This window comes from Aphis gossypii, chromosome 2 (genome assembly GCF_020184175.1).
Source record: "Aphis gossypii isolate Hap1 chromosome 2, ASM2018417v2, whole genome shotgun sequence".
Taxonomy (NCBI): Eukaryota; Metazoa; Arthropoda; class Insecta; order Hemiptera; family Aphididae; genus Aphis; species Aphis gossypii.
The window spans coordinates 86,761,842-86,782,696 of NC_065531.1; the positions used below are offsets into that span (position 1 = coordinate 86,761,842).

At 25.9% G+C, this 20,855-nt stretch overlaps 1 protein-coding gene across 5 annotated transcripts in view; it reads left to right on the forward strand.

Annotated features, from left to right (window-relative positions):
- Positions 1 to 20,855, forward strand: part of LOC114119227 (acetylcholine receptor subunit alpha-like) — a 156,407-nt gene that overhangs the window by 104,861 nt on the left and 30,691 nt on the right. For all 5 annotated transcript variants that reach the window (XR_003592016.2, XM_027980742.2, XM_027980729.2 and 2 more), the window contains exons 6-7: positions 4,141 to 4,256; positions 6,630 to 6,798. Coding sequence is in view for 4 of the 5 variants with exons in the window: in XM_027980742.2 (XP_027836543.1) it covers positions 4,141 to 4,256; positions 6,630 to 6,798 (285 nt within the window). In the remaining variant the exon portion in view is untranslated. The remainder of the gene's footprint in view (positions 1 to 4,140; positions 4,257 to 6,629; positions 6,799 to 20,855) is intronic.

The following is a 20,855-nucleotide window of genomic DNA, read 5'->3' on the forward strand; positions in this document are numbered from 1 at the left end:
AAAAGTATTTTCGCAAACTATTAACCAAATGTTGCCGTTTCTAAATTGTCTTGCATAGTTGCATACAATGTACAAAGACTTATATTTAACATAAAATATGTAACGATTTGTTTAAATTTACTTCTTAATGCATTGTTTTGACTATCAAACAAATAAAAAATATAATAGTTATGATAATGGAGTATACTAAGTTTGGTGGTGTTATTATATCCTATATGTACCTTTTTATTTTTATTTTTAAGTATAATCTTATGGGCTTCATAACTACTTTCAATAAATTTTCGTTCAAAAAACCTAAAGCTTTAACAAAAATTAAGTTGGTTTGTATCGCACTATTTGAATTTAAAAAAATATATATTTGAATTTAGCTGAAAAATGTCTATGTACCGACCTTTGGAATGAACAATTTGGAAAATTTTAATCTTTTTTAATAATAAATTGTACTTAAAAACATGAAAATATAGGTTCATCGAATTTCTAAATTGAAAATAAAAACTATTCCTAACGGTCTAGAGACATTTTTCTACTAAATACAAATAGTTTCTAGAGCTAAAATCACACAACATTAAATTACTTTAATTTTGTCAAACCATTAAATAAATCAATGTAAAATTAGTCTACATATAGTTAAAATAGTTCAATCAAGAAAAAAATAAAATAAAATATACTATTAGACATTTATAAGATACTTACTATGATGTTTTAAGATTTATAGTAACTAGTTTGTAATAAATTATACATAATAGTTATTATCCATCCATAACATATAAATAGGTAGGTAAGTAATTTAAATTTTAACTATATTACTTGTTATAAATATTTACTTCTGAAGAAAATCGAAATTGATATCACTAAATATTGATTTTTCAAAATAAATTATGCCTCAAAATAAACATTTTCCAAGATTTACGATACGTTTTAAAATGTAAAGATTTTTTATAACCCCTTGGTATAATAATATAATATCCATGTTTTATTTTATTTTATCGCCGACGTTTTCTCGTCTTACGATCACTAACACCATTTTCAGACGCAAAGTACTATGCCCCTGTAATCTTCAACATTAGAATGTCAAGTAGGTATAAAGTATACTTTCAAAAAATAAAAAAATAAATTATGCCATTCTCGTACCTTTATCGTAAAATAAAGCTGACTATATTAGAATACCGCACACTAAACAAAATTGCTCCAACAGATAACAAGGGTTGTCCAAGACTCGGTCATATAAATAAAACTTTGAAAAAAAAAAAACATTTGAAAGTTTAAAATATACTAATTTTGAACGACACTTTGTAATAGTGTTAATATGTAATAATAGGTAGGTATGTGTAAATATGCACTACAATATTATGCATTTTATAGTATCCAAAAATTGTATATTTCAATTGTTTTGCAATACTATTTTAGGTGTTAGTATAATGCGTACGATTCTGTAAATTAGAACATAATGATTAGTGTTCACTTTTGGTGGGTCCGTACCAACTGCGGTCGGGAAAGTTTTAGAAATATTTCGTTCTCATTAGTACAATTGTGACCCTTCATTTTGATATAAAATACGATGTTCATTCACAATTAAATTGGATTATTTATCATTAGATAAAATATATTTTTTATATTCAGAACTGTCAGAAATTTTAGTTTTCGTCCTGAAGACTACGAAACGCCATTGGGGTAGAAAATGCGATGAGGAATTGAGTTTTCAAGTTAAACATACATTGGGAAATATTCACACATTTGCCTAATATTCATTGCCAATACCACAAATCCACATTGTTAGAACCATAATAGTTAATAGTTTTACTAACATAATTTAACGTGAGAATCTACTCAAATTAATAATTTAAATTAATTTAGAAAATAAACTATACACAGGGAGCCGAGATCATTTAAATATTACCTAAAAAAAAAAACAATATATAATTTAGGTGAAACGTAGTTATTAGATAGTTAAAACTCATTATATGTACCTATTTATAAATTAATAATAATTAACAGTGCGTTTAAATAATTTAATATAAACTTGTTGAATAGACGCATTATATTATGATATATTATAATATAAATATAATGTTAATAAAAACAAATAAATTTAAATGAATAATTAATATTGTATAAAATAGTTTTAAATATGCCGAAAAATGTGAATGTATGATCGGCTAAATTTTATTAATATGTAACTATATGTTAAAACCTACTTATAATCTTGTAGAGCTAAATATTATTGTCATTCAGTACACTGCTTTTTTTTAGCGACATGGTTTGTTCGTATTAGTTGATTACATAGTATTTTTTTTTTTTGTGTTTTTTGTTTTTCACATTATATTTTTAGTTGTAATAGTAATTACGCTTCAGTAGTTCTTGAGTTGTATAAGACTTTAAACTTTGTATATGATATATTTGCCATTTTGTATACTTATCATCATCAAAGAGAGCTACGGAACGAAACAAGTTCTTTCCTTTAAAAAAAAAACCGATTTCTTGTCCAAACAATTGAAAACAAAAATATAAATATATTATATATTATGTACAATTTAAATTCATTCTTAATATTTATTATATACTAATTTGACAAATAAAGTGACATTTCAGCTATAAAACTCTAAAAATAAAATGCGTTTTCTCATATCTCTCAAAATTAAATTCATCATATAGGTACATGGCTCATATAATTATGGTAAATAAAAAAAATATTAGTATAATATGTTCTGGATTTATACGCAATTCTTTTTTTATTTCATCTGATTTATTGTCTAAATTTAAAATATTGATAACAGGCAAAATACAGAAAAAAAATGGAGAAGTCAATTGAACGTAAAAAAAAATCAAAAAATTAATGATCAAAAATATATAAAAAATTTCTTTTCAAAACATTCCTGGATTAACTCCACACACTACTTGAATACGTGCTTGCTCAGAACCATATTAACGTCATGTTTTTGGTTAAAATTATATTTCTCTGGTCAAATAGTGACATAAATGTCAATTCAAAAATACGTGTTTTTTTGTAAACTTTATGAGAATAGTAATATTATACGAGTACTACTTATTATATTATTATTTTTATCAAGAAACTTAATTATTAATTAAAACAAAGTTAAAACCATTATAATACTTCGAAATACCAAAATAATGTAATATATTACTTTGTTGCTTTATAAGTACCTTATTCATTTTTTTCAATAGTTTTTGATAACATTATATTTTTGTTTTTTTATTCTCGTGACAAAGAAAGTTATCCTCTTAACAGTCGGTCATTATAACACTTTCGGGAAATCATTAAACATTTTCACATAGGAGTCAGTACTTACTGTATAATAATTATATTTATACTCTAAAATAATGTATGATATATTTAATAACTTCATTAAATAATTTAAGTCAGCCAGTTTAAATCTATTTCCAAACATGCACAATGCAATTATATTTATCAGAGAACTAGTTTAATAAAATTAAAGCTTCAACAAAATTTACTATTTCAGATTATTTAATATTCTTAAAGAAAAAAGTGATTTTATTTTTAATTTTTAAATGGTTTTTCTATACAAATGCAAATATTTTATTAGATTTTCAAATTTTTTTCTAATTTAAACTAGTTTTAAATATGGAAAAATGTTATGAATCATTTAAGTTTAATATAAAATATAATAAAATAAGAGAATATCAAAGCAAATACTAAGTTCTAATTTGAAAACAGACTTTTTAAACTTCCCGTTCGCAACTTTCTACTACTTTTTGTTTTATATGAAGCATATTAATCAGCTTATTATTACAATAAACATTTTGGCACTTTAAATTGTGTTTGAAATGGTTGTTATTAATTTCACAATATAACATAAAATCCAATTCGATTTTTAGTAAAATTATTTTAGCCAAAGATTAAAAAATAATCATGTTTTGTTCAAAATCTTTATCTCACGGTTTAAATTAAAACAATTTTTAAAATAGTGAGTTCTGAGTATGCTTATAAGAGATTAACTGTCGGTCCGTAGCTTTCTTTTATGTCTACCCACATTATTATAGTGCAACCGGCCGTGTGTCGGTCCAAGTTAATAGGTATAAATCGATTTTATTTTATTATTATTATTATTATTTTTTAATCATGACGGAACCAATGAAATATGCATAAGAGTCGTTTTGCAGGTAGACTTGAGACACATGGACGAAAAGGTCGGTTCGAACATCGTCGATGTCGGAGTGGATCTCTCAGAATTTTACATGTCGGTTGAATGGGATATACTGGAAGTACCAGCGGTCAGGTAACGTATTAAAAATAATTGAAAGTGCGTAAAGAAATGCATAAATTATGAAAAATAAAATACACACATATGTTTACGAGCGTGTATGTTTCTGGCGAGTATGGCCTGAATCGAAACGCACAATTTTTGTAAAGGCACTCATAAATTATTCAACATTACGTGAACCATATATATTATTATATAAAGAGCACACTATACATACCTCGGCCACTTTCTACGGGTCACAAACAAACTCTATACGACGTACTATATAGCTGTAGTAAACGGCTGACGATCGTATACGATAAAGATGCGTTTCTCGTTAAAAAAAAAAAAACTAAACTAAACAAAAACGAATACGATTCTATTTCTTTTATTATATATAATATAAATTCTGTGTTTAAGACGATTCCATAAACAACTATCATAAATTGACAATATTGTTCCAAAATCGTAATACATAATAATATATAAAAGTATGTGTCAGCATATTGTAACAAAATCCATTTAGAAATTTGTAATAAAAATATGTATAAAATATAACATATTATTATTTTTTAGTTATATAATAAACTAAGAAAAAACAACGAATTGTTTACGCTCAAAGATTTCCGATTACTTATTTTTATTTTTGTCATCACTCTAAAAAAAAAAATAAACGAATACATTTTAATGGGGTGGAAAGTTTTTTTTTATTTACATTACGATGTGCTTTATAAAGTCAAGAATCGTAGTTAACTTAGATTTTGGCCCTCTAACTCATTTTTTTTGGTTCGAATAAAAACTTTTTTTTGCTTTTAGTAATATTTCGACGTTGAAGATATTTTTGTGGATAAGAAAGAATAACATTATCCATTATATTTTCATTATTTTACGGTACTCATATTCTATTCATTTCGGTGGTTATATTATAACCGTTTGAGACTACTAAGATTTATTTATATTTTAATTTGATAAAAATAAAATCGCCACATTATAATACTTTTTGCTTGCTATATAAAAATGTTTCAAAGTAATAATAATTTAAATTTATTTTTAATTATTATGATATACTATTTTTATTCGAATTAGACCTATAAAACAATTTACTACATGGTACTATAATATTTTAATATTAATTTAATGACTATTGGTATATTTCCGTTTAAATTGGTCGGGATAATTATTTATTATTGTGTATATGTGCTTAATAGAAAAAAATCACATTTTTATTTTCTACCATTACATTTTGGTGACAAACAATAAGGAAAACAATATTTTACACTATACGCTTGTACTATAATTACGTTAAATGACAATATAATATGATACATAATGATTATAGTATACGTATATACTTATAATTTCATATTTGAAAAATATTTTTATTTTCATACGTTTTTACCAAAATTATTTTACTCGATCTTTGAACATTAAATTAGTATAATAAGTTATAATAAATATAAGATGGTTTTCTAAAAATTTTAAAGACTTCTCCATTTTAATACTACCTATATAATATAAATATACTTTGAATATACATATTGTATGGTATAAAACTTACTCCATGGTATCATAATAATAATAATAAAAAAAAAGTTTAATAAATTATAGTACATTGTTTTTGAGCCTGTCTACTTATTTTCTGATTGATGTATACATGAAAAAAAAAGTTGCAACATTTGAAAAACTAATAATAATTTAAGCGGAACTATATGTTATTGTTCTATTTTTTTAAGCGTTCTCTCATTCTTTTAGGGAAAAAAATGTCAAGTAAGAGCCTTTTACATGTTCGTGATCTCAAAAATATAGGAAGGAAAACTGAGGCCCCTTGAATCCCACCCCTTTTTAACCCCATATACGTGTAGTGGACAAATGTATATACATATTACATGTATAATACTATATTATATTATATAAGTGTTATTATACATAAGTTTAATCATGCAAAGATCTAAAGAATTTTCATAGCTCTCGAATTCAAACATTTAACATTGTTTTCTGAGATTGTAACCTCGAATTCTAAACTTTATTCATATTTGGTATACGAAATTATTTAGGTGAACAACTAAAATTATTGAAATATATATTTTCATACTTGACTAAATACGTATACCATATACAACTATGCACATTTGCTTAGTGGATACTGTAACATAACATTAAAGAGCGTATTTCGGTCCATTGAATTTATTTTAAGAATAAAAATTAATATTTTAATTATATTGATATTGCGTTATCCTGATACTCTTTTTATAATTCGTAAAACCTATTTGTTCTCCAAAATAAATTGTGACATGTCGCACCAAACCGATTACGTATAAAATGTAATCGCGACACGATTTAAAACTAACATGATTAAGTATACATTGCACTACAACACTTCCATCGCATAATATTAATTATATTTTATAGGAACGAAAAGATCTACCCATGTTGCGACGAACCATACTTAGACATAACGTTTAACATCACCATGAGAAGGAAAACGCTTTTCTATACGGTAAACATCATCATACCGTGCATGGGAATCTCATTCCTCACAGTTTTGACGTTTTACTTGCCATCGGACAGCGGTGAAAAAGTAAGAATTTTTTGTTTTAACCACTATATATCACTATTATATTTTATATACCTGTTATACCTATTATTTTAAGTAATTCTGACAGATTATGACGTATACACATAGAACAATCTATTATAATAGGTATGGTCATATGGGTTTGTAGTTTATAGAATATTATTAATGCTACATTTTTTATTTTATTTTTCAGTTGTAATTTTTATTGTTTAATTTTTAATATTATATTTTTATCTGGTTTTTTGTGTACATTTATCATGCTGAAATGAATCTTATATTACAGCATTATTTATTGAATTGTTTATTGCATTGGAATGAAAATATCCGTGCCGTAACTGATTTTTTTTTTAATTATAATCTAAAGAAATTACAAATATTGTCAAACAATAATAATATATAATTAAAAAAAAAAAAATGTTTTAAACAAATAATTATTTTTAACGAGAGAATACAAATTGAAAGTAAATCATTGTATCATATAAAATTCATCATCATTTTTAAGCTATTGATAATTTTTTAAGTAATAATGATAATAATTTTACATAATACATATACCGCAATATAGCTATTATAAAATACTTTGTTTGGTAATTTCTGGGAGGTGTAGTAATGGAGGTATAATAATAATATTATTATTATTCAACTAAGAGAAGGATGAGTTATGTCAATTAGAATTTTCGTCCACAATTTAATCGACTTTGTATTACGATCGTTAATATAATTTATATTTTAATTACGTATCACAAAATTAGTGGCTTCGTTGAAAACGCCACTATGGTTTCTCTCGTTGTTTTCACATCGATCACATAATTGATCGAGACGCGACACGGATAATTTCTCTTTGGTCCCAAAAGTTCTGATAGGAAACGTGACCCAACACGCGAAATCACTTGGGCAAAGTAGTTACGTATTCGGCCTATGTTTATTAAAACGACTTTTTAGACAAGTTGGCATTGTAGTCACATAACTTTCCATCAGAAAGTAATGGAAACATTTTATCCGTACATCCCATTTCAGTCGAATACAAAAATTAAATTTAACGACAATTTAACAATATTAAACAAACCGATTTTTCGTGTTTTAATAAAAAATAAAAATAATTATGATATATAGCTGGGGTGGCCAAACTTTTTTTGATCACGATCTACTTAACTTATACTTTACCTTCTCGACTTCAATAGAAAATTTTGTTTATTATTGAATAACTATAACTATTAAGAATCATAAGGGCGCGCGGATCTAATAAAAATAAATTCTAACATGGTCGACTTTTAAATTGTCGCGATCGACCGGTCGATCGCGATCTACTGTTTGGCCACCCCTAATATGTAGGGTATATAGGTTAATTTGCAAAACTTGCTTACTCCCCTCTTTTTGCTCCTTCAATTACAAACGCAGTTATACTCAAAATATGATTTTTTTTTTTTTTAATTTTGAGTATACTTAAAGAACATATTTTCAAGACTCAAGTTATTAAGATTTTTCGTACTACGAGTATTTATCCAGTGTCCCTTAAAGATAAAAACCTTTTATTTTTTTCAATTTACAGTCTTACTTTTATGTAATATATTTTTTAACAGATAATTTATCTGAAAATAAAAAAGGTATTGAAATCAAAATTTGTATTAATAGTTTTTGAATTCTTAAATTTTTTGTATGAAAGTTCCGATGTCCAAGTATATATTACAACGGGATTGAAAATTATAGGAAGTATGGCAATTTTCAATTTTTAATAATTTATACTGATCTATCAACATTTTTAATATATAAAAATGGTTTAAGTATAATAAATACTATATTTTATATATATTTAAAACATTTTCAAGGGTTATTAATATAAAAATTTTGATAATTATAAAATACTTGTTCAAGTATCGAATTAGGCACATCAAAATTTTCAAAAAAAATGTTCTTCCTAATTATTTATAAACCATTGTATAAATGTATACATTGAAGTAGGGAACTTCTCATTTTAATAACAGAAGTTTATATCAGCACGGTATTCTTCAACTCAAGTAATAAAAAAATCTAAATAATTTTTAAATATAATCTTTAAATATATTTAATAATTCTAAGAATCAGAATTTGTATAAATTCATAATCAAATAAAAAATGGCTGTGAGCATGCTTGGTGAATCACTATTTAGTCTAATTTTAAATCCACATGATTCTGATTTTAATTTATTGGTTGTATAAAATATCTGATGATAACATACTTCATAGTGAAACATTTTCATCGTAATTTAACTGTTGAATTATATTTGTTTTTTCTTGTTAGTTCATAGTGTTAATCCGCGTTATATTTAAAAATCACAATCACTTCTTGTATTAATACATCAGTGATGCATACCTGTTGTTGGGGTTTTTTTTTTAAATCAAATAAATTTTAAAACAACATAAAACAGGTTTTATAATATTTTTTGTGTCCTTGGAAATATATAATTCATAAGATAATGTGTATTACGATGTTGATGTATATGCCGTCATCTATTTTAACCGTATTTCAAATTCAACTCTGTTCGTATTAATTACGCCTAATGCGTTAACTATTATTTATCGTTGTCACGCATAATATTAACGTCTACTCAATTAACATACAGGGCATAGGACGGACATTATTGATCAATCATACTAATATTATTTCGCATTATATATGCTGTGTTGACTATAGTTTGAAAATAATTTCTCTAAATATGAGACATTTTTATGTGTATTGTTTAATGCTACTATTCGAATAATGTCCAATACCAAAAACTATCTTTTTTATATTAAAACGGTTTCTGATGTATTTTAAGAAAAAAACATGGCTTATATGCATTAGTATATATCCGGATCCACGAGAAAAATTTTAAGTTCTATTTTTTTTTTACTATAAAAATAATACCTTATATACACCATGGTCGTTGTACGCCATACCCGTGAATTTTTCAGCAATATGTACTCTTTCATGATACTTTTTTTTATACAAACACACAGATATTAACGTACGAGACTCTCATATACATACTGTATAGTGACACGTCTTAAGTGCCTTTGCTTTTGAAATAGTATCCTGGACATAGTATTTTTTCCGACCGCGCACTTTTTCATACATTATGTCTAAACTATATACTTTCAAGCACTTACTTCTCTTCAGAATATAACTTTTTTAATAATCGGGCATAAATATTATATTGTTATATTATAATGTTTATTGATCTGTTATTTTAAATTTGGAAAACTATTTTCTTTTAAAATTTACTTTTAATTCGCATGTTTTATAATATAGTATATTAAAACTATGTACTTGTATAGTATAATATCATGGTTAGAAAATACGCATAATATATCTTACGATCAATAAACATAACGTATAACACTATCATTATTATACAGCTTTTACTTGGGTTATTCAAATTAAAAATGCATTAAGACTTTAATTTTATTTCTACTGATTGATATAATTTAGTGTGAATATAAATTATTTGAAAAAGTAAATGAATATATAGGTTTATAATTTAAATTTTATTAGAGAATTATATCTTTTTTTTGATAGGTTTAAGTCGTTCATTGCTAAAGAATATAAAGTTCAAATGCTTAAGTTTTAAAATATTACTACTTTCTTATAATAAATGTAGTACAATTTGAAAAGTTTATTTGAAAAGTTGAATAATATCATACATACATTCAGTTGACATTTTAATCGGTATAGTGTACGAAATACGAACTGAGCTATAGTGCAAAAGCCAATAACACAAATTTAAGTAAATTATAGATTTTGGATAACGGATTTATTACCTACCTATTTTATTTGTTTTACATAAGATTCCATAACTCTTGTAGTTTATTTGAGTTGTGCAAATATTATGATCATATTAAACTCAGTCAAGTAAGCCGTTGTTTGTGGGTAAGAATAATGACTAGGACGTTCGTACTGTATGCGAAAATCGATCGGACGCGTGATTTATGATAATGTCTAGACCTCAGACATCCCGCGATAACTGAACGCCACATCAGCTGTGTGTTTGGGTACGTATACTTTATTATAATATTGCGTATAGATTACGTCAAAGTATGGGTTGTTGTATTATTTCTGAAATTTTCTGTCTGCTAAGACTAAAACATTAAAAATATAAAATAAAAAATAATAATAAATTAAATTATGGTCCAATGGAGAAGGTAATAATTATAAGTATTATGTTTTTGAAATCATACAGCGTGCATTGTAAATTTAAATGTAAGCTATGATCATTACCATCGTCTTAATATGCAAATATAATATAAAATTCGTTAAGATGACAAAAGCATTTTTATTTGAAACAAACATTTTCATTATTTTTTTTTTTATTATTACAATCTTCAAAAAGAGTAAAAAAACCAAACACTACTACTCTATTAAAAAAGTAATTTTTGGTAGGTACTTATTAATCTTTGTTTTCTCTCATAAATTAATTACAAAAATTTGTGTTTATTTTTTTTTTTTTTACTGTGGGCAATGTCGTAATAATATAAAATAGGTACAGTGTTGAATTAATTTCCTCTCATTCATTGTTGTTTACGTGTTTGTGCAATAATAATAATTTGTAATAAATTACTAAAGTAAAAGCCTGATTGCTTGTCGAGAGGTCCAAAAAGAAGGAGAGAAAGAGATTTAAGATAAGTTTAATTTCAGTATGGATGCAACCATATACAATTTATATTTTTACCTTATAAACGATTGAAGCAGTGTTAAATTTCAATCGTTTATACGCTTCTTACAACATACCTTTTTAATTATTTTTTCTTTTGTACAAATCAACGAGAGCTATATGATATAAAAATTTCTACTTAACTTATTTAAAAAACCTACTTTGTGCTTGTTTTATTTATTTTATTGCAATTGTTAATGTTTACAAGGATTTTTGGTTTAACTATTAATAATTATTGATGACTAAATATAGTTAGGATAATAATAACCTAGACTTTAAGAAGAAGAATGAATCAATATATTATTTATACACAACCAAAAATTGGTATGCGAGTACGCTAAGCATTTTCCATAAGCCGATTAAGAAGTTTAATAGCTCAATTAAATGTTTTGAGTTTGAAATTATCTGTAATTGAAGCAGAAATAATTGAAATTCATTAATTTATTTACCTATTTAAAAATACGAGCTATTAAAAAAAATCATACAACTTATAGAATTAAAATATTATGATTATTTTATACAGTTTATCAAGGTATTATTGTGAATTATGTAATTCCAGAATATTTTTACGACACTACAACGAAAATACTTATTCGTCGATAAACATCAAACAATTGTCAAATTATTTAGGTATATTATGTAGTACTGTTGTAAATTAACGTACATTCATCGGGTGCATGTATTATGCAATATTATTTTTAAAATTGAATATAAATTATAAATAAGTGAGCAGTTTTTTTTTTTTTAATTCATCATGAAAATACTTTGTTTCACACTATATTAATGTTTATATTTGATATGTTGTATAATATGTATTTTAGCAAGCACTGATGAGTGATGACTGTATTTTTCAAATAGAGAGAAATACAAATTAATCAATTATACTTAAATAATTGAGTTTTTATTTGGTACAGTATTCATCAACACATATACAAATGTATGCAAATAGGTATGTGTAAAATAAATGATATTATGGTTTGAATAACTTTCAAAAGATACAATGTGTGAGCAATAATGTTTTATATTCTTTTATATATAAAAAATGTTTATTTTGATGTACATTTGTTTAACTATGTAATACTAAAAGATATCTTATGATAAAATAGAACTTTAATTCTTTTAGAATTAACAATATAGAAACATTTTTAATTTTAATATACTAATTAAGATTTTGGCTAAACAAATTAAGATGCGATTTATGGTCCAGAAAACGTTTACAAATTAATTAACCAAACTTAATGATATGATGTAAATTATTCATAATTTCGTAAATACAATTAATGAACAAAGTCTTCTTATTTAGAAATTATTATTACTGTGAAAAAAATCTAAAAAATGAAAGACCACAGTTGCTGCAGGGTAGAATGTATTTTTGTTTACTAAAAAAAAAAAAACACGCAGATAATTATTTAAAAACAATATTTTAGCTTTTTAATGACAACACACATATATACAGGGTGTCCCGTGAGGATTTACCCATTGCGATATCTCCTGAAATAATGGACATATCATAATTCTGATTTTTTAATAAGACTCACAGGAATAAGAACTACAAATATTTTATGTTTTAATTTATTTTAATGTTTTGGTAAAAAAGTTAAAAAATATATTTTTTTATTTAATTATTTTCAAAAAAATCGAAGATAGCCATTTTGTAGAGTTAATTTTTCTGAAAATATTGACGTTTCAACATTTTGATTTCATTAATTTCCTGATTTTTAATATTTTTTCTAGTTTCTAGAAAAACAGTGAATTATTTAATACCATAGTGGTAACAAATACAGATAACGAGATATCGCAATGGGTAAATCCTCACGGGACACCCTGTATATGACATGTTTTATTCTAATATATTTATTCGATAATTTTGTACAAATTCAAATAACTTAGAATGTTTCTAGCTAATTATTTGTTTTTGGGCGCACGTACTTAATTGATCATAAAATAGTCCATATTATAAAACATAGCATGTCTTATTTTGTAAGTATTTTAATACAAGTATAATAGTTTAGTTGAGTAGACTTTTTATGCATATCCATTGATTAATGTGCCATGTATTATTGTGTTATAAATTAAAATTAACTATAAATAAAATAAATTAACTATAAATCTTTGAAGCTGAGCTGTTCAAAATGAAGATAATATATAAACATCCGCACTCCGCAGGTATCACGCTTTGTAATAGTGGTTAAAGTTTTATTATCCCATTTTTTTTATGTCCTTTAACGATGTACGTTAAGGCCCTCTTGTTGTGTCTGAAATAACTTATATTAACTTAGGTACACATACTTTCAAACTTCCATATTACAGAAATAGAATAATGTTTGTAACCTACTTGAAAAATTTGACTAGTCAGTAATAATTATCACGTATTATAATCCATAGGTATGATATATTATATTATGGCTCGAAACAGCGTGAGTGTAGGTACTTAACAAAAAAATATTCGTTTGCTTTTGGAACTTGCAAAAGGTACCTTTAAGAGTGGGTACTGTAAGCAAAATTTCAAAGTTAGTATATATATAATATATTTATACATTATACAATGGCCGTGACCTAGTACCAACCAACCACGTGACGGCAGTGGTGGCGGTGGTTGTGGTGATGGTGGTTTACATCAAAAGATTTACACCAATGTATAGGTGTATGAGTGTGCATGAATGCAGCAGCAGAAGAGGTAAAAAATAAATACATACATATACATATAAATATGAATAAAAAACAAAAACGATATTAAAGGAGGCCCCCGTTAGCGAATGAAAAATTTGTTCTTTTCCGCTCCTGTTGACACGCTATATCAGCTACCGTCCTACCGAGTGATTATTGTTACGGGGCCGCGGGCGACCCGCGGAGCGACTGTTGTGGTATGGATTGGCAGTAGAAAGGGGGTTGTAGGACATAGCCCGTTCTCTTCTGTGGCCATATAATACCACACCGACGACGGGTTAAAGAAAGAAAAATAACGAGCTCGTCAAAAATGACTAATGGGCGACTGTCTGGACGGCATCCCTCCCCTCATTCGTGTGATGGACGTGTGCTAAAAATGAAAACGTTTCATTCTCCTAACACGATGTTGACGAATTCCTGCGTGAAGAAGTAATAATCGTATATTATAACAGCAGTATATAATAATAATAATAGGTAGGTATAATATACGAGAATTATTTCGTAGACTGAAATATGAATAGGTTAGTACGCTAAAAAATCTACACCTCTTATCTAGGTAATAGGTAAGAAATAAACTCAATCTACTAGAATATTTAAAGTTATAATTTTTATTTATTTTTTATACTTAGAACCAATTTTCTTACTAAAATTTTTCGAGTTACTATAAGAACATTAAAGTAGCCTCGTAATTATGCATATAATAGACCGTAAAAGATTGCTACATACATTCAACTTAGTGCCCACTAAAACAGAATTTAAAAATGGTTGCATACAAATTGGTAATGAATATTATAGGCAGCACACATCCCAATTGGTTCCTGATAAAGATTTTTGACAAATGCAAAATGAGATCAGATATTAATATAATATATATCTCATCATTATATATATAATATAATAAATCGTCAATTAGATAAAAACCATGATGGAATTAGTGTCATACAGACTAAAACCATAAAATATATTAATTAATGCATTTTCATAATTTTTTTACTCTTAAAACGTATATTTTTTTAAGTATGGAATTAATTAACAGTGGAAATATTAGAAATTTTTTGTAGTAGAAGATTTTTAACTTTAGTTGAAAATAAGTTGGTGAAATTTTAGTAAAATGTTAGCCGTATTTTAAAATGAATAATTAAAATCCAATCTTTGATAAACGTATTATAACGATAGAAAGAACGATGATAAAAATTTAACACTCAGTAATTCAGCAAAAATACAATAAGATAATTGCAATTAATTTAAAATAACCTAAAAACCAATTTGGATAAACCTTTCACAACAACTCGGGAACCAATAAATTCAAACATTTCGGAAAACTTATTTCATAATATACCAGAAAAAAAAATGAAAAATTAGAATTTCGTAATAATATTGTACATTTTTATTCTAAACAAAAGATATTATAAATCACAAAAACTTATTCAAACTTTATTTTGAGAAAACGATTTAGATTTTTTCAGAAATTTGAAATTAAAAACGCAAGTTTTTGTTGAAAGGTAGAAACATTTGATACATACAATATCGATAGGGTATGATTGTCCAAGAAAACTATTGAAAAATAAGTATTTCATATTTCAAAAATATATATATTTACGTGGAAACGTAAGAGAAAAAATATATATTCTGCAATATAAAATACGCGTTTATAATAGTACAAAAGGTTTAATTTTACTGACATTTGTTAGCGTTATTTGTTAAAAAAAAAAAAAAAAATTATACGTTTTGATCACTAATTACATCCATCAATTAATCCGGTTCTGAATCAAAGCAATTAAAACTTCATATTATCAATATATAGTATAATAGTAAGTTAGTATTTTTTTTCCATATTTTTTTCCATATTTTTATCATTATTTCTTTTTTAATTGATGAAAAATAAAATGGACCCTGTCTCCTCTATTTCATAGCCATGATAAATTACTGATACAAACTATAAACACACGTTGTCCCCCACCCCTGTGATATTGAACGTGTGTCTGTATAAGGGTTGAAGGGGTGGGATGATTCTATATAATATTGTACCGTCACAGACGTCGTTGACACAGTTGTCGATGTGATTCTTTGTTACCCGACTGACGCCATCAGCGGCCACTGTACGATATGCGTAGTCGTTTCCGGAGACATTCGACCGGATATTTCTGGAATTTAAAAACGACCTGCCCTCTTATACCCAAGTAAGTTAGATTTTATATGAAACTTGGTTAGTTTTTTACATATAAAAATGAAGGGAAGTATTTTTCAGTTATACAAACACGTCGATAACGCCGTTTCTATTTTATTTACTTTAGAAACATGAATATTACCTGCGGTATACACATCCAAATACCAATGAGCAAAATTTTCTTTTAATAATAATCTTATTAGAATGTATTGTTATAGTTTTTTTTTTTTTTTTATGAGATACTTACTATATTGTTTATGTATAAACAATACTTCGGTAGAAACCAAAATTTCAAATTGACTGTCGTCTTGTTGTATTAACTACTAATATCCCTTCACAAGGTTCGTTTTTCATTTATTCGTTCAAAATAATATATTGATTGTTGATTTTTTGTCTTCTAAATGTACTATTAAAACAATAAAATTATCAAATGTATCTTCTAGAATAGCTGTGTGAACTGTGAAGTATGAATTTATTTTAATGAGTATTTCTCGAGATAAAATAACGTGTATAAAATATTATTTTCTGTTATTAAAAACCTGAACAACAGTTTTATAATATGTACAACAACAAAATAAAAATATATCAAATACAAAATAAGATTAACACAATACCCGTTTTCTGTAGTATAACCATTTAAGTAATTGTTTTCACTCGAAATTGCATAAAGTGCATCTCATAGTTATTATTTATAATTCACACTGGAGTCATGATTGTAATAAAATTGAACTTTTGATACCTTAAAAATCATAAATAAAACACAATTGAAATACTGGATCATGATCTGAACTTAATGTTATAAAAATACATTGTAACTCATAAAATAGATATTGGTGTCACGTTTCACCTCATTTGTTTACTCTCATATTTCTAAACATGTTTATTATAATAATACTTTGAGAATTTTACTCAACACACATCCAGGTGTGCACTAGAGAAACTTTTAAATTTATCTAAACTATAACTTTAATACCTATTTGTTTGTTTGTTTATATATTTTTTTTTTTGTAGTGGAAAATATTTATAAAATATATTGCACTATTAAATAATATAATATATAGAGTTATTTTCATTTTAAACAAAACTTTATGTAAAGACTCTTCAAAGTCTATTTGTAAGTTGAGTTGGAGAGCTATAAAAAAATCGATGGTTATTCCATTACTTATCTCTAAAACGCACAAGTGGTTTGACTTATTGCTAATATAGTTGTGCGGTCTTAATAAATACGACAAACTTGGTATTCGATAAAATTTAAGATGAAACAGTCTACTCGTTATTTACTTCAGAAAAAACTATTGGATAGTCCTTGATTTTTTATATTAAAAATATATACCGTATATAATACCGTATTAATATTATATTTATTTAAAATATTTTTAAAAATTCATATTATATTCAGAAAAAAAAATTGTATTTTTATTAAATACAATTTCTTGATTCCCTTCCATGGTTTATTTACTGATCAACTTCTACACAGCATTCTTAATTCTGAAAATGTGGATTATAGTGTTTATAATTGAAAAATTGTTCATATTTGTCGTCGTTATTATGAATTAATGTACCTAATAAATAGCAAAATATACCTACTTCAAAAGTAAGATTTCAGGTCTGTGCTGTTCAATGATGATAATTATAACTTATTTATAATTGTGTCTGTTAATAGTATATCATAATGCAATGCTTAATATTCAATTTAAATATTTTAAATCCTCATTAAAAGCCTGAAATTACATCCATCGTATGACAATACAAACCACAAACTTAAATATTTAATCATGAACCAGTAAAAATCAGATCAAACTTGTTTTTTGTTCACAACACAAACTTTCAAGAATTATTATCTCTGACAAAGTTCAAAGGTTGACATACTATATGATAAATGAAACTAAATTCAAGTCACGTACGATGTACTTTTAAGAAAGTCATTAAAACGTGGTAATTTAGAGTTCAAAAGATCTTTCAACGAATATATTCAAACCAAGTAACGGCGTAGAGGCGATGATAAAAAATGTTTTACATTAATTTAGAACTTAAGTCCACAATAACGACAGGCATATATCACTACCCATAGTATTACATTATGATACGTGCTTAACGTAATTTTGGATTGTGCGTTATTATGATAAAATTTCGTTAATATTTGCATTTAGTGTTAACATACGAGTAAAGTGTATAAAGTATAGTGTTTTTAACGTTATCATAGGCAATTTGTATACAATAAGTACCTACATACTATGATATCAATAAAAAAAAAACAGTTCTTTATGTCCAGCTGAAGGCAATCATAATGAAAAAATGTTGTATTTGAGTTTGTTTTATATAAGATACAACAGATTTTCTCGAATTATTTAAGGTAGGTATGACCCATTTTGGAATTTTTTTTTTAAATTTTTGTGATCCACAATTGTACAATGATCTTTTTACGTGTGTTTTAAAAAAATGTTATTTAAAAATATAACAATGCTACGCAACCCACTTTTAAGTCACGACTCACAGTTTGGAAACCTTTGATATATTCCATACAGTCATAGAAATATACTGATTTAGAGATGACAAAACAGCATGGAAAATGAAGACCAAAAACCTTCCACGAACTACGAAGTTGAATAAGGTGCGTAGTATATATCATGAGCCGTGAGTCGTGATAAACCGAGAGTCATTTCTTCCTAATGAAATTGCAAACCAACGATGAGCGGCAGTGATAAAGAAAGACATACTCTCATTTTTCAACGATAGTAAGGGTCACCATACTCACACTGACAGTTTCAATTATTTCCGAGTCCGATCAACAGATAAACAATCGTTGATTTCTAATGAAGATTCACAGTATTAAAAACTACTCGTGAAAATTCATATCGTGATCGGTTCTCAGGTAAATCTAAATCTATCAACGTGAATCTATTTCATCGAACGCGTCACTTTTATTGCGTATATGCATGCATTCGGTTTTATAAATCAAATGTAATATTATAATTTGTTATTACTTGTAAATATTATAAAAAATTGTATGTATTAATACTAGTGAGTGATGTACATTTTTACTCATTTAAAAAATAATTTTTCTAATCAAATTTAATGAACATGTAGATATTGTGACGTAATATCTAATAAATGTAATACATTAAAATGTGAAATAATTATTGCATGTTTCATTGACTATAATTAAAATATTTTGTCAAAATATATCACCAAAAAAAAAAAAAAAAACAATTTACTATCATGATCATAATTTGTTTGGTAATAGATATGTAGAAAACGTGCCACTTATTAATACGTGTGTATGTGTGTTTTTACGGCGGTCTCGACGTGAGCATAGTTTTTAATGCGTCCGTCTCATCTGAGATGATCGCCGAGCTGCAACGAAATTAATTTTCCAATATAAAAGCGATTACATTCTTCTATTCGTGGTGGCAGTTGTCTAGATATTATTATTATTATTATTTTGGTCTTATTATTATTGCTTGAGTTCGTAATGAATAATGTATGTCTGAACACGTGGAAATCGCTATGACAATATAATAACGTTTGCTCTAAGTTTTAATTACAAAGGACCATGTATCATCATATCGCATATTATATTAATATTATATAGACATTAGAATGATCATAGCGTATTACTTTACGTATATAATATTGTATAGAAAAAACAATATTTTCATTTAAAAAAAGAAAAATTATATTTTGTTCTCGATTTAATAAAAGCAACAATAAAGAGACATAATTTTTGTTACGCGGTAGTAACTATTGAACGCTGTCTATAGCTAGTATAGTATATCGGTGCCAAAATAATACGAGAGGATTTTGATGTTTTGATGTTAATGATATTAGTCGAGACACTGTTGTTAAACCAATTGATATAATTTACTTTATCGATAGTAATAGATACAAAAGATAATCGATACAACGAGACTATTTTGGCATGTTTATAATATGTAGCAGGCCGAAAAATTATTGTTATACACTTTTGTAAAATGATTATAAATAGTTAAATCTATATTCTTTCGAGATGTCGTGACAATACAAAACAAATGTAAAATATTCGCGCATTTGGGATTTATTTAATATATCATGGACAGTATAATAATAAAATATAAATATTGTTATGATGTTTCATAGTTGCATAAAATTATATAGATTATTATTTAAAAATTATTTCTTAAACGTTTTAGTCGTTTTAAACTCATGATTCACATCACCTGAAATATCAAGAAAACCACTTACCTTACAAATTAAAAAAATCAATCAGACCATAGTTCAGTCAGTTAAGATTAAAGAATATAGAGATAGGCTGAAATTTGAAAAGTGATTTTTATTTAGTCAGTTTTGTGAGTAGTTGTTGAGCATACAACCCAACGGCCATCCCCTTTTCTAATATAATATACTATACGTGTGTTTACGTGTACATTTTCGATATTGTATAATGATCATCTGGATTTTATCCATTTGTAGTTTGATTTAATTACCACTAGGTTTAATTTAATTTTGAAATCACTGTTTCCAAACAGCGCGCGTCGTTGAATTTTATTTGTTGACCAATATATACAGTGTATCTCAAAATG